General features: G+C 40.5%; 1 protein-coding gene across 7 annotated transcripts in view; it reads left to right on the top strand.

The window, feature by feature from the left end:
• The window catches only part of NCKAP5 (NCK associated protein 5), a 1,217,724-nt gene that overhangs the window by 425,451 nt on the left and 778,221 nt on the right, over positions 1-14,052 (top strand). Inside the window, exon 1 of one of the 7 annotated variants that reach the window (XM_086350111.1) lies at positions 1,826-1,980. The exons of the other annotated variants lie outside the window; for them this stretch is intronic. Coding sequence (XP_086206237.1) covers positions 1,957-1,980 — 24 coding nt within the window. The 5' untranslated portion in view covers positions 1,826-1,956. Of the gene's footprint in view, positions 1-1,825; positions 1,981-14,052 lie in introns of those variants that run through there. 7 annotated transcript variants of the gene reach the window in all.

Raw genomic sequence — 14,052 nt, 5'->3', positions numbered from 1 at the left:
ACCCCTGAGGGTCCTGCTTGGTTATAGAATGGGCAAAGAGGCTGAGAGTTAAGAGTTGTGATTATGGTAGAGTGACCACCTTGACCCAGTTTGTCCAAGACTTCCCTGGTGTTAGCCCTGAAAGTCTCATACCCTGAGAAGCCTCAGTCCTATGCAAATGAAGATGACCTATAACTCAAGTGCCCAGAAGGTGTATGTGTGTGTGTGTGTGTGTGTATGTGCATGTGTTAAGTCACTTCAATCATGTCTGACTCTTTGCAACCCTATGGACTGTGGTGCACTGGGCTCCTCTGTCCATGGGATTCTCTAGGCAAGAATACTGGAGTGCGTTGCCATGCCCTTCTCCAGGAGATTTTCCCAACTCAGAGATTGAACCCACATCTCTTATGTCTCCTGCATTGACAGGTGAGATCTTTACCACTAGTGCCAGGCCAGGAGGCACTTAAAGCCTAATTTCGAGATTTTCCAGCAAAGTCATAAGACAAGAACCTGTCCAACAAAAGGAGGTCCAGAGCCCTCTTGTTAGTGCGAGTGTTTATAGAGTAAAGAAGGGAGAATCAATATGCTAGAAGGCTAAATTCTCTCCAGCCTATCAGCCTAGGGCAGGAAGGAATGGAGCAGTACTAAGATTTTAGAGAGATTCCAAAATAGAAGTTTGGTTTTGTTTTTCTGATATTATTAAATGATAGTGCTGAGTCCTTCCAAAATAATTAGAGGCTAAAAGACACATTGCTTCCAATGCTTTTGATTCTTGCATCCAGACAAGTGGTGCTAGAGTCTGCCGAATCCTCCCACCTCTCACTCCAGTTGGTTTTGTTTGAACTGAGTGAATAACAGTACTGGAGACTGCAATGAGATTCACCTGCAGTTTACTCTCAATTTGCAGCCTTTCAGTCATAAAAATGAGGGTCCCTCTCATGTTAACTAGTCTTATTCTTGACTGTGATTCGTTATTATAGCAAATTTAATTTTCCATGAAAAGCAGGATAACTAATTATGTGGCATTTGCATACTCAGAACAAATTCTCAAAAATATTTGCATAAATTTCCTGATGTTCTTTTTGACTCATTAACAACCTCATCATGGTAAATTGCCTTTCTAAACTGACTTAACACATCTGCCTTGTCTAAATATGGTTTATTTTCATCAAAAATAAGGATTAGGATAGCTAAATTACTATCCACTGGTAAGTGACCTGTCTGTGTCTCAAGCCCAGATATGTATTTTTTTAATGGAGTTCTTGTCTTGGGTGATTGTCCTGGTACAAAGAGCTCATGACTCTTCAAGTCTCAAATGTTGCCCAGTCTGTTCACTGAATGGTCTTGGCTACTTAAGGCTTTCAGAGGAAATACTTAAAAAAAACAAATTAGAGGAACAGCACAGGTGTACCTCCTACCATTTTACTTATCATGGTTACTGACCCCATGCTGATTTTTTTAAATGGCACCTTCATCATTAGTATGAAAACTGGCTTCACAGCAGCACAGCTATTTTGCACTATTTTAAATGGAGTTTTCACCAGATGCGATGAAGCAAGTCCCTTAATGATTCTCTAGTCCCCTACCCTCAAAATGAGATTTAAAAAAAAAAGAAAAGAAAAAACTTAGAATCTTTACTCAATGCTGAGAGCAACTCAAACTAATTATGGACTTTTGAGATTAGTCACTTTTGAAAATTCTAGGGGTGGGACACATGTGGGTAATGAATGTAATAAGGAGGGGCTGATTAACTTATTAACCATTTATTGAGGATGGTTCTCAAAGTAAAGTGAGATCATAAACACCTGGGGGTCTTGGTAAAAACAGATTGGTGGGCCCTGCCTATAAAGGTTCTGCTTCAGTTGGTTTCAGGAAAGACCCGAGAATCTGCATTTCTACCAAGTTTGCAGGTGAAGCTACTGCTGGCAGGAGACCACACAGGAATAAAAGCTGAATTAGATCCTAATTTTAAGAAGAATGTACTTTTGTGAAGTACTACAGGTATTTGTGCTGTGTGCTAAGTTGCTTCAGTTGTGTCTGGCTCTTTGTGGCCCTGTGGACTGTAGCCCACCAGGTTTCTCTGTCCATGGGAATCTCCAGGCAAGAATACTGGAATGGGTTGCCATGTGCTCCTCCAGGGGATTGAACCTGTGTCTCTTATGTCTCCTGCATTAGTAGGCAGGCTCTTTACCACTATTGAATGGGTTGCCATGCGCTCCTCCAGGGGATTGAACCTGTGTCTCTTATGTCTCCTGTATTAGTAGGCAGGCTCTTTACCACTACTGCTACCTGGGAAGCCCCATAATAGGTATTCAGCTAAAGCTAAAGGACCATTTTGGTCAGACCTGGCAGAGCTGAGAGGAGAATGAATGTAAGCAGGGCTCAGGTGATGTGAAGTTATGAGATGCTGTGTTCTGATCCTGCTTCACTTCCAGTGATGAATGGGTGCCGAGAAATGGTGACCCTGGGTACAAAGTCTCTCTCTAAATTAAGAGGTGCTGTGTGTTACAACATTTCTCTTTAGATTTGCCAATGAAAGCATTCAAGACTCCTATAACCACATTCTAACATCTACTTGATTTTCCTTGCCCTTCAAGAGAAAGAAATTTCTTTTTTCCTGAATCAGAGAGAGTTGCCATTGTCAGGACAAAATGGTTTTCTAATTACCTTTTCAACAAGAGACAGTGCCATTTCCTTCAGCTGTATCAGCCCTCTAATTACCTCTAATAAGAGTATGTTTTAACCAGAGTGGTAGTCATGTTATACTATAAGACATTTGGGGCACTTTGGAGAATAAACTCAAATTTCTTCCTATATATCACACTGTAGCATTGAGAGTGGAAACAATGGTATTTAATCCAGTCTCTTTGAGAAAGGGCTTCTCTGGTGGCTCAGCTGGTACAGAAGCTGCCTGCAATGAGGGAGACCTGGGCTCCATCCCTGGGTTGGGAAGATCCCCCGGAGAAGGGAAAGGTTACCCACTCCAGTATTCTGGCCTGGAGAATTCCATGACTGTATAGTCCATGGGGTCGCAAAAAGTCAGTCACAACTGAGTGACTTTCACTTTGAGAAAAATGGAAAGTTCACTACTGAATTGTTATTGGGTTTTATTTATTTTTATTTTTATCTTCTACTTCCTAATTCCTTTCTCTGCATCTTCCAACACTATGCTAAAATCTTCCTAATGATTGGCAGTCATGCCATGGGCCTGATTCTGGGGGAAACTGGTATTAAAGAATCCACTAGGCTGGAAGCTCAGGGTCTCTGGAGGCAAAGTTGAAGAAGAAAATTGTTCTGTCATTTCAGAGGAGGGCATGTTTTCCCACTGTGCCCTTTCTCTTTTAAAAAAATATTTGTTTTTCTTTATTTGGCTGTGTTGGGTCTTCCAGCTCTTGGGATCTTTCACTGCAGCACATGGAGTCTCTAGCTGCATGTGGGCTCAGCAGTTGCATCATGCAGGCTCCAGAGCATACAGGCTTCAGTAGCTGCAACTTACCTGCTTACTTGCTCTGCAGCCTGTGGGATCTTAGTTCCTTGACTAGGGATGGAACCCATTCCCCTGCATTGCAAGACAGATTCTTAACCACTGGACCACGATGGAAGTCCCCCACTGTGCCCTTTTTCTGCCTTGGCAGAGTTGCAAACTAGAAAGAGGGGCTGCCTCATGAAAATATAGACAGCCCCTGGATGCAGTGTGTTTGTCTTCAGGAGGCAGGGATCCATTGGCAGAAGGGAGTCCTCACTTTCAACCTCCTACTGTTTAGTACCCAGCTGATATTTTCCTGGTCATATTTAAAGATCTGAAAATGAAGAGTGGCAGCCAGACATGTCCTGCTTTGCCTTAATGCCTATTATATCAATACTGATCCTGGCTTAGGGAACCATATTGAAATACCATTGAACTGGCCTTCAAGGAGCTAAGTTTCCGTCTGTAGAGTTGGCCTCTTCCTGGAGGATGTTGGACAAGTTCAAGGGTCTACCATCGATCAGTTCAGTTCAGTTGCTCACTCATGTCCAACTCTTTGCAACCCCATGAATCGCAGCACGCCAGGCCTCCCTGTCCATCACCAGCTCCCAGAGTTCACTCAGACTCACGTCCATCAAGTCAGTGATGCCATCCAGCCATCTCATCCTCTGTCGTCCCCTTCTCCTCCTGCCCCCAATCAGTTTCAGCATCAAAGTCTTTTCCAATGAGTCAACTCTTCGCATGAGGTGGCCAAAGAACTGGAGTTTCAGCATTACTATCATTCCTTCCAAAGAAATCCCAGGGCTGATCTCCTTCAGAATGGACTGGTTGGATCTCCTTCTAGTCCAAGGGACTCTTAAGAGTCTTCTCCAACACCACAGTTCAAAAGCATCAATTCTTCAGCGCTCAGCCTTCTTCACAGTCCAACTCTCACATCCATACATGACCACTGGAAAAACCATAGCCTTGACTAGACGGACCTTTGTTGGTAAAGTAATGTCTCTGCTTTTGAACATGCTATCTAGGTTGTTCATAACTTTCCTTCCAAGGAGTAAGCGTCTTTTAATTTCATGGTGCAGTCACCATCTGCAGTGATTTTGGAGCCCCCAAAAATAAAGTCAGCCACTGTTTCCACTGTTTCCCCATCTATTTCCCATGAAGTGATGAGACCAGATGCCATGATCTTCGTTTTTTGAATGTTGAGCTTTAAGCCAACTTTTTCACTCTCCACTTTCACTTTCATCAAGAGGCTTTTTAGTTCCTCTTCACTTTCTGCCATAAGGGTGGTGTCATCTGCATATCTGAGGTTATTGATATTTCTCCTGGCAATCTTGATTCCAGCTTATGCTTCTTCCAGCCCAGCATTTCTCATGATGTACTCTGCATATAAGTTGAATAAGCGGAGTGACAATATACAGCCTTGACGTACTCCTTTTCCTATTTGGAACCAGTCTGTTGTTCCATGTCCAGTTCTAACTGTTGCTTCCTGACCTGCATATAGGTTTCTCAAGAGGCAGGTCAGGTGGTCTGGTATTCCCATCTCTTTCAGAATTTTCCACAGTTTATTGTGATCCACACAGTCAAAGGCTTTGGCATAGTCAGTAAAGCAGAAATAGATGTTTTTATGGAACTCTCTTGCTTTTTTGATGATCCAGCGGATGTTGGCAATTTGATCTCTGGTTCTTCTACCTTTTCTAAAACCAGCTTGAACATCTGGAAATTCACAGTTCATGTATTGCTGAAGCCTGGCTTGGAAAATTTTGAGCATTACTTTACTAGCATGTGAGATGAATGCAATTGTGTGGTAGTTTGAGCATTCTTTGGCATTGCCTTTCTTTGGGATTGGAATGAACACTGACCTTTGCCAGTCCTGTGGCCACTGCTGAGTTTTCCAAATTTGCTGGCATATTGAGTGCAGCACTTTCACAGCATCATCTTTCAGGATTTGGAATAGCTCAACTGGAATTCGATCACCTCCACTAGCTTTGTACATAGTGATGCTTCCTAAGGCCCACTTGACTTCACATTCCAGGATGTCTGGCTCTAGGTCAGTGATCACACCATCGTGATTATCTTGGTCCTGAAGATCTTTTTTGTGCAGTTCTTTTGTGTATTCCTGCCACCTCTTCTTAATATCTTCTGCTTCTGTTAGGTCCATCCCATTTCTGTCCTTTATCGAGCGCATCTTTGCATGAAAGTTTCCTTTGGTATCTCTAATTTTCTTGAAGAGATCTCTAGTCTTTCCCATTCTGTTGTTTTCCTCTATTTCTTTGCATTGATCACTGAAGAAGGCTTTCTTATCTTTTCTTGCTATTCTTTGGAACTTTGCATTCAGATGTTTATATCTTTCCTTTTCTCCTTTGCTTTTCGCTTCTCTTGTTTTCACAGCAATATGTAAGGCCTCCCCAGACAGCCATTTTGCTTTTTTGCATTTCTTTTCCATGGGGATGATCTTGATCCCTGTCTCCTGTACAATGTCACAAACCTCCATCCATAGTTCATCAGGCACTCTATCTATCAGATCTAGTCCTTAAATCTATTTCTCACTTCCACTGTATTATCATAAGGGATTTGATTTAGGTCATACCTGAATAGTCTAGTGGTTTTCCCTACTTTCTTCAATTTCAGTCTGAATTTGGCAATAAGGAGTTCATGATCTGAGCCACAATCAGCTCTTGGTCTTGTTTTTGTTGATTGTATAGAGCTTCTCCATCTCTGGCTGCAAAGAATATAATCAACCTGATTTTGGTGTTGACCATCTGGTGATGTCTATGTGTAGAGTCTTCTCTTGTGTTGTTGGAAGAAGGTGTTTGCTATGACCAGTGCATTTTCTTGGCAAAACTCTATTAGTCTTTGCCCTGCTTCATTCCGTAGATAGCCACAGCTAAAGAAGCAACCTAGAGCTCTCCATGATTCATTGAGGTCTTGCAGGCTGACAGCTCTGACTGGCAGGGTTCTACTAGTATCTCTTGCAGAGGCACCAGTGGATACCAGCTCCTTTTTATTTCTTTCTTAGGCCCCCAAGCCACACCGAATCCAATCTTCAAATGCCACCCTAACACTGTGGCCCAGTCTGTCCAGGGATGAAATTAATCCTCAGTAGAGGACAATTCTTTTTTCTTTCTTTGCTTAAAAACTGAAGTAGACTTGATTTACAATGTTGTGTTAATTACTGCTGTACAACAAAGTGACTCAGTTATACATATGTGCAAATGTGCCTACTAAATCGCTCCAGTTGTATCTAACTCTGTGTGACCCTATGGACTGCAGCCCATCAGGCCTCTCTGTCCATGGGATTCTCTAAGCAAGAGTACTGGAGTGGCTTGTCGTGCCCTCCTCTAGGGGATCTTCTGACCCAGGGATCCAACCTGAGTCTCTTACGTTTCCTGCATTAGCAGGCGGGTTCTTTACCACTAGCACCACTATACATTCTTTTTCATATTCTTTTCCATTATGGCTTGTTACAGGATATTGAATATAGTTCCCTGTGCTATACAGCGGGACCTTATTGTTTATCCATCCTATATACAGTAGTTTGTATCTACTAACCCCAAACTCCCAGTCCATCCCTCTCCTACCCCCTCCCTCTTGGCAACCGCCAGTCTAGTCTCTATGAGGACAGTTCTTTTCAATCCTGAGATCAAACTTCCTTGCTTCCCTTTGGTGTGTGCAAGAAGGGAGATGGCCACAGAATAGTTCATTTGAATAAATCACACAGACTATTATGGAGGAAACCCTTTCTATTCTTTTTCTGTTCCATCCGAGCTTGGAGTTTTTCTGGTGCAGCCAGAAACTATTCATGATTGTTTGTTCTTATTTTGGACTGTGCCCTTATAGCTTTTGTCAATTACATTAAAATTTTTGAGTTCTAGAATTTTTCATAACTTTTTAGCCCTCTTTCCTATTTTGCATTGATAATACAGATTTATACTATATGTGTGTGCACACACACACATGTATGCCGTGCAGAATATTATATTAGAGAAGGTTGTTGAGAGATGGCATATCTCTTCAGCACCACCATCCTTTATTTCCCAAGATGTGTGTTAGGGGGGCACCTGTGGTCTCCCATTATACATCATTTGATATAATATGGACACCAGATTGAAGGGTAAGAGGAAGAACATGGTCAATGGTGGTCATTCAGATGTTCTGCCTTTTCTTGTCTTAGGAAATACAAGAGAGAGCTAGTGTTTCTTTTCACTCAAACAAGTCTGAATGTTTAAATACTTACAACAATAGCCTCCAGCCACAGGAGAGTGAGAAAAACTCAAGCTTGGGTCCATTACCTTCATTTTTTTTTTATGATGAAAATCATATTTTTATGATGAAAATATTTTATCATATTTTTATGATGAAAATATAGACATCAATGAGACCTGATTCTGTACACCATCCACCTGGACCCAGAGGCAATAGAGAGGGAGTCTTTGAAACCTCTCGCTCCAGGAGGAATGTTTTTTTCCAGCATGATTGATGTACAGTGCCCACAAGTGAGAAATGCAGTTTAACAGGCAATGTACTCAAATCCTTGAATCCACAAATGCTTTCAGGCTCAGAAAATAAAATCCAAACAAGGTTTCTGTGTTAATACATAAATGCATCATCTTATCACCCAGTAGGAAGTAGCCCGTTTCTTAGAGACTATCTCTTACCAAGCATGAATATGAAAACAAAAAACATTTTAAAATATTTTTACCGCTTTTTTGTGTGGCAAGGGCATCTTCCTAGGATAGGCAACCCAAGCTTTCCTAGAAGAGTTCCTGGCTCCAACATGGATAGAATGATATACTGGTTTTCTCAAACATCTTTGTGTTCCCAGTTTTCTTTAAAAATGTAGGAGTGTCAATTGACCCCAACACCCTGACTCATGGAGATAGAACAAGAGATAGAACAAGTGTTGTGAGTAGGTCAGCAAAAGGTTCAATTAGTTGATTGCTTGTTGGTGATTGGTTGGTTGGGTTTGATGCATTAGACACTCAAAAATGACTGAAACCTCCATGTAGCCGACGTTCTCCAAAAGTGCCCCCAGAAAACTAACAATATTTTCTTCTCTATTCCTGTTAAAATTAGATCTCTGGGGCTTCCTGACTCCCGGATTTACAGAACCAGAATCTTTGGTCTGGGACCTGGAATCTGCCATTTTTATCTCAGGAGCATTGACCTTTAAGACACATGATATTTTCTAGAAAGCTCTGTTCACACTTTTTCTCCAACCTGGCATCAAACTTTCCTTGACTCTCCCCAGCAAGGACTCTGGAGAGCCCGATCCATGAAAACCGCTTCCATCAGACCACTGAGGGCTCCGTACTGGCAAAGGCCAAGGTCAACTTTGGGGCCTGTCTTAAGTGATCCTTGATTGTATTTGACCTTCTCTTTTTGAAACACTTTGGGAAATTCGTCCCTCTTTCTCTCTCACTGACTTCTCCTTCACTTATTGGCTTGTTTTCCTTCTCCCAACCTTTGACTATGGGATCCTTTCATCTTCAGTGTTGTTCCTTCCTCAGGTGACCTCACGTCTGTATTGTGGCTCAAAATGTTATCTGTGTCCTTGTCAGTATCTCCTCCCCCACATGCAATAGGCATCTTATACTCACCTGTCCAGAGGAGGATAGTTTATTCAAGATCCCCTGGATAAGGGAACTTATCCACTCCAGTAGACAGAGGAGCCTGGTTGGCTACAGTCCTTGGGATCACAAACAGCCAGACATGCCTGAATGACTAACACTACTGCTACTATACTGGTCTCTTAAAAAGCCTAATTGTGGATGACACTGGTGAAACTTAACTTGGCATCTACCTTTCTGCAGTCCTGTGCTAGGTGCTGGAATCGCAGAGAGCTTATATCTAGTTTATTATATTTTCAGGAAAAGTGAGGAGCCTGGAAACACGAGTCCCAGGACAGCTTTGGGGGAATAATAGGAGATAAAATTAGAATATAACTAGCCAGATTTTGAATAGTGTTGTAGGCTCAGGGAGCTATGGCACACTGTAATCATGCAGTAGTATTCTGTGATCTGATCTAAGTGGAAGGAAATGTGAAAAGTTCAGTATATTAATGGAATGGATCCATCAGTCAATTCCTGATGTGTTTTGATGTGATACTAGAATTTGGAATAGTCCTTGAACTTTCTGTGGCCAAACTCTTCTACTTACAGTAGCTAGTGACCTCATTGAGGCTTTCCACTTATGTAAGGCTCTGTCAGCGTCTCTCCATCAAAACAGGAATCAAGGTTGAAATGAGGACTCTGTTAACTATGTCATTTATATTTTTATGGTGACCAATTTTTTCTTGAACTGTATATATATATAATCTACTGCCTTGCTGACAAATGATATGTTACTGACTCGCACAGTTTTAGGATTGATTGAATTATTTTTCATTTCCACTTCAGGAAAAAATAAAAAGAAAAATTAAAAGTAAGTTATTTTCCCATTTAAATGAGTTCCTTATTTGACCAATATATACTTATCTCCCAAACTGCTATAAAACAATAAGTATGAAAATAATAATAAGCAACTTAGAAATGCAGCAACACTTCTCTTTTTCACTTAAAACCAAGTATAACTCTTATGTCTTTTCCTCAGATAGTATTTAGGTATCTGTAATAGCATCTTTTGTCAAATGTGATAAAAATTAAAATGTATTGTGTTTGAATTCATTCCATTTCTTAGAGTGCTAAATATGAGACTCCTAATTTAACTTCTGCCCTCGGCCTTATCAAAGCAAAACCAAAGTCAAACTTACACAACATGTACCATTAGTATGAATTTGGAGGTTTGTTCCTGACTTTGTTTATGACTGCATCTCTCCAGATCCCCCTAAGTGAGGGACTGGGGGAGTCATTGCCCCTCTAGTCTCCATCTTTCAGCAATGAATCTTCTTTGAGGGCAGTTAGCCCACAGGGAAGGACATTCTCCCACTTCACTTTGGCCTAGGGCAATGAGAAATGTACTAGACTGAGTGATTGTCTTAAGTCTGTCATTGTTTGACCCCAAACAAATCATCTAACCATAATCTGAGCCATAGTCTTCTAAATTGAAATGGTGACCATGACTTAAAGGTATTGTGAGGATTAAATGAGAATGGATGCCAAAGTGCTTTGGAAAATGACGACAAAGTGTATCAATCAATCAAGAAATATGCAGATGTGAAGTTGGTTGTTTAGTACCATATTTTACTTTGTCTGTTAATTTTGAAAGAATTATCTTTTGAACAGAGTATTTATTCTATTACTTATGGTATAGGCCAAGTCGTGTGACAGTGAGATCCCAAAATGTGTTTCATCTAAGATGGAAACTTACTTCTTTTTCACAAGGTGGGCAGACAGCTGCTTTACAATCAATCAGTTTTGCCCTTCTGTTTTTGAGTCCAAGGTTGTTACTGTTCCCTCCCAAGGGGAGAATGTGTAATGGGCAAGCAACTTGCCATTTTTTTTAAAATGGAATTTGAAGGTAGTTTGTTAGGATTTTTTTTAAGGCCATGCCGTGTAGCATGTGGGATCTTGGTTCCCTGATACCTGATTGGGGATTGAACCTGTGCCCCCTATATTGGGAGCACTAAATTTTAATCACTAGGCTGCCAGGGAAGTCCCCAAGCAACTTGTCTTTAGGTTGAAGATTCCTTGGATAGTGCAAGTACCATTTTTGCTCCATGTTATTGACTTGAACTTAGTCACATGTTCACACCTAACATGCTGGGAAATAGAAACTCCAGCTCAGGAACCAAGTGCTCAGCTGAAACTGGGGAGGAGTGGAAGCTATCTTTATTTTTTTATTGAAGCATAGAGAAGGCAATGGCACCCCACTCCAGTACTCTTGCCTGGAAAATCCCATGGGCGGAGGAGCCTGGTAGGCTGCAGTTCATGGGGTCACTAAGAGTTGGACACGACTGAGAGACTTCACTTTCACTTTTCACTTTCATGCATTGGAGAAGCAAATGGCAATCTACTCCAGTGTTCTTGACTGGAGAATCCCAGGGACTGGGGAGCCTGGTGGGCTGCCGTCTATGGGGTCGCACAGTCAGACACGACTGAAGTGACTTAGCAGTAGCAGTAGCAGCAGTGATTTATAATATATAAATTAATATTTCTCTGTATAGCAAAGTGATTCAGACATATATGTATGTGCACATGTGTATATGTGTATGTTTTTTTTTCATATTCTTTTCCTTTATGGTTTATCTCAGGATATTGAATATAGTTGCCTTGTTTTTTGTCAGTTACCTTTAAAATAAATATACAATGGGGGACAATTTAGTGGTCTCCAACAAATTGATATATATTGTACTACAGTGTCCTGTTAAACTGTACTCATAGTTTGATTTGCATTAATTGCATTGCCTTGGTACCAAATAGCAGGCAATGAAACTTTTTGAGGACCACATGTACTATTTGTCTATACTCTGTCACTATTAATTTATATTAATGAAATTCTCATATGTGACAGAGATTAAGAGATGTTTTCACCCTGTGGGGTTTACTATTCATTTTGCTATCCATTATCCTTCTATTTGACAACAAACTTTGGCTATGACTTTTTTTTTTTTTGTATTATGTTGAAATCTTTGACAGCCTGTATGACTCACTAGCATAGATAAGCAGTGTAGCTAAATCTTCCTCAGGAGGAAGGATTAGGAGATCAGCGGAACACAATGATTTTGGAAAACTGTCCATAGGTTATTTTTCAGATTTCATTTCTGGTTTGTACTAATAGAGTAAAAGTGAGCATACAGTGATTTTGGAAACCTGCCTAATGTCTCTATGACCACTGTAACCTTTTTCAGTTAAAAAATAGCCCTGTAAGGTCAAATTAATGCACTTATAATTTCAGATTCTCTTTTATTAGACTGACTACATCTAGCTGATTAACTAATTTACTTATTCGTTTATTTATCACACATCTGTGATGCTCCAAGTGCTCAGCTAAGTATTGGAGGGTACAAAAATGAAGGAATAGGTGCTTTGAAGATCTGTGGCACATTCAAAGGGACCTGTTTGGTAAATAGCCAGATACACCAGATTAGACCTCAAGAGAGTGATCTGCATGCTCAGTTGCTACGTCGTGTTCAACTCTTTGCAACCCCATGGACTGCAGCCCACCAGGCTCCTCTGTCCATGGAATTTCCAGGCAAGAATACTGGAGTGGGTTGCCATTTACTCCTCCAGGGAATCTTCCTGACCCAGGGATTGAACCCACGTCTCCTGTATTGGCAGGTGGATTCTTTAACTCTGAGCCATCTGAGAAGCCCAAAAGGGTGATCTAGCTTACAGGTAAATATTTGGGAGTTTCTGGATTTTGGGTGATATTTGAAGACCTAGTAGTCTATAGGATTTTCCAGTAGAAAAGGGGCCTGTGATAGAATCTTACTTTTAATACATAAGGGGCTGGAAGAGGAAGAAGGAAGGAAAAACAAACAAACAAACAAACAAAGATCTCAGAGTGATAGCATGCAGGAAACACTTTCATAGAATACCAAAAAGGGAGAAAGTATGATTTCACATGTCTTGCTATAGGAACTGTTCATACAATAAGGATCAAAGCAATACTCTGAGATTCCACCTGTGGAGGCCATCAGTCACTCTAGTGGAGCAGTCCCACTGAAGAATTTGCAGTACAAGTGAGGTTTAAAGAATGATTGGAAAAGAAAAATTAGAGGTGGCTAGTGGAGAGATAATTGCAGTGAGATGAATTTGTCACAGCTAGTATTCCTGAATTTATTTGTTTGTGTTGTTTAACATTTTAAAATATTTTATTGGAAGAACTTATGTTGGCACAGATGCTAATCAAGTATGAGGTACCTTTCTTGTCTGTTACCTTGCTATGTCCTTTCCAAAGTGAATATGTTTTAATATTTTATATTTACTGAATAGATGTACCTTTCTGTTAAGGTGACAAAATAACTTTTGAGGACAGCATCACTTGTTATAGTAGTTAGTCATTTCCTAGGTGTGAAAAATCCTGTAACTAATGCTAGCTAGGTTGATTAGAACAGCTGGCCTAGTTCATACAGCTTTGCCTGCAGGTGGATTTGGAATCCTACGTAAGTAGTATAAAACTGCTGACAGGATTTCACAAGCTCCAACATAAATTATGGTGATTATAACATAACGATTATTTTCAGGGGTTTTGGATCTCTGTAAGCTTTGAAATAGTATTATATTTTAAACTCCACTTGAAGTGAATGAAAAACAAGATCCTCTCATCATTGGAATTCATTTATAATGGGCTTTGCTCAGAACCAACACAGATCAGACAATACCAGGCTCACATTAAGTGGGCTTATACTACACAGATATGCAGTGTTCCATTTATCTGTAAACCTAATTACTTTAAATGTTTCATACTCACTGTCCTGAAGCATGTTCATTAAAGAAGTAAAAGGCAAATTCCCTGAAATATACCTCCAAAATTATTCTAATTTGCATAAGTTAGATTCCTTTGCACAAGGAACAGATGCCATACCTTTGTAAAAATTTTAAAACATATCATACAGCTATGTCATGGTGTAACTTGGGGTTCCTCGCCTGTCTTCACTTGGGTGAAATGCTTTTAGCAGAACATTGGCAAGAACAAGTGAAAAAAGGCTTCATTGTTTCAAATACTAG

The sequence above is a fragment of the Bos grunniens genome, chromosome 2 (genome assembly GCF_055505025.1).
Source record: "Bos grunniens cultivar Pamir isolate PY7600 chromosome 2, Bosgru_T2T1.0, whole genome shotgun sequence".
Taxonomy (NCBI): Eukaryota; Metazoa; Chordata; class Mammalia; order Artiodactyla; family Bovidae; genus Bos; species Bos grunniens.
Note: the sequence above shows the minus strand (reverse complement) of the source record. Positions and strands in the feature narration are given on the sequence as shown.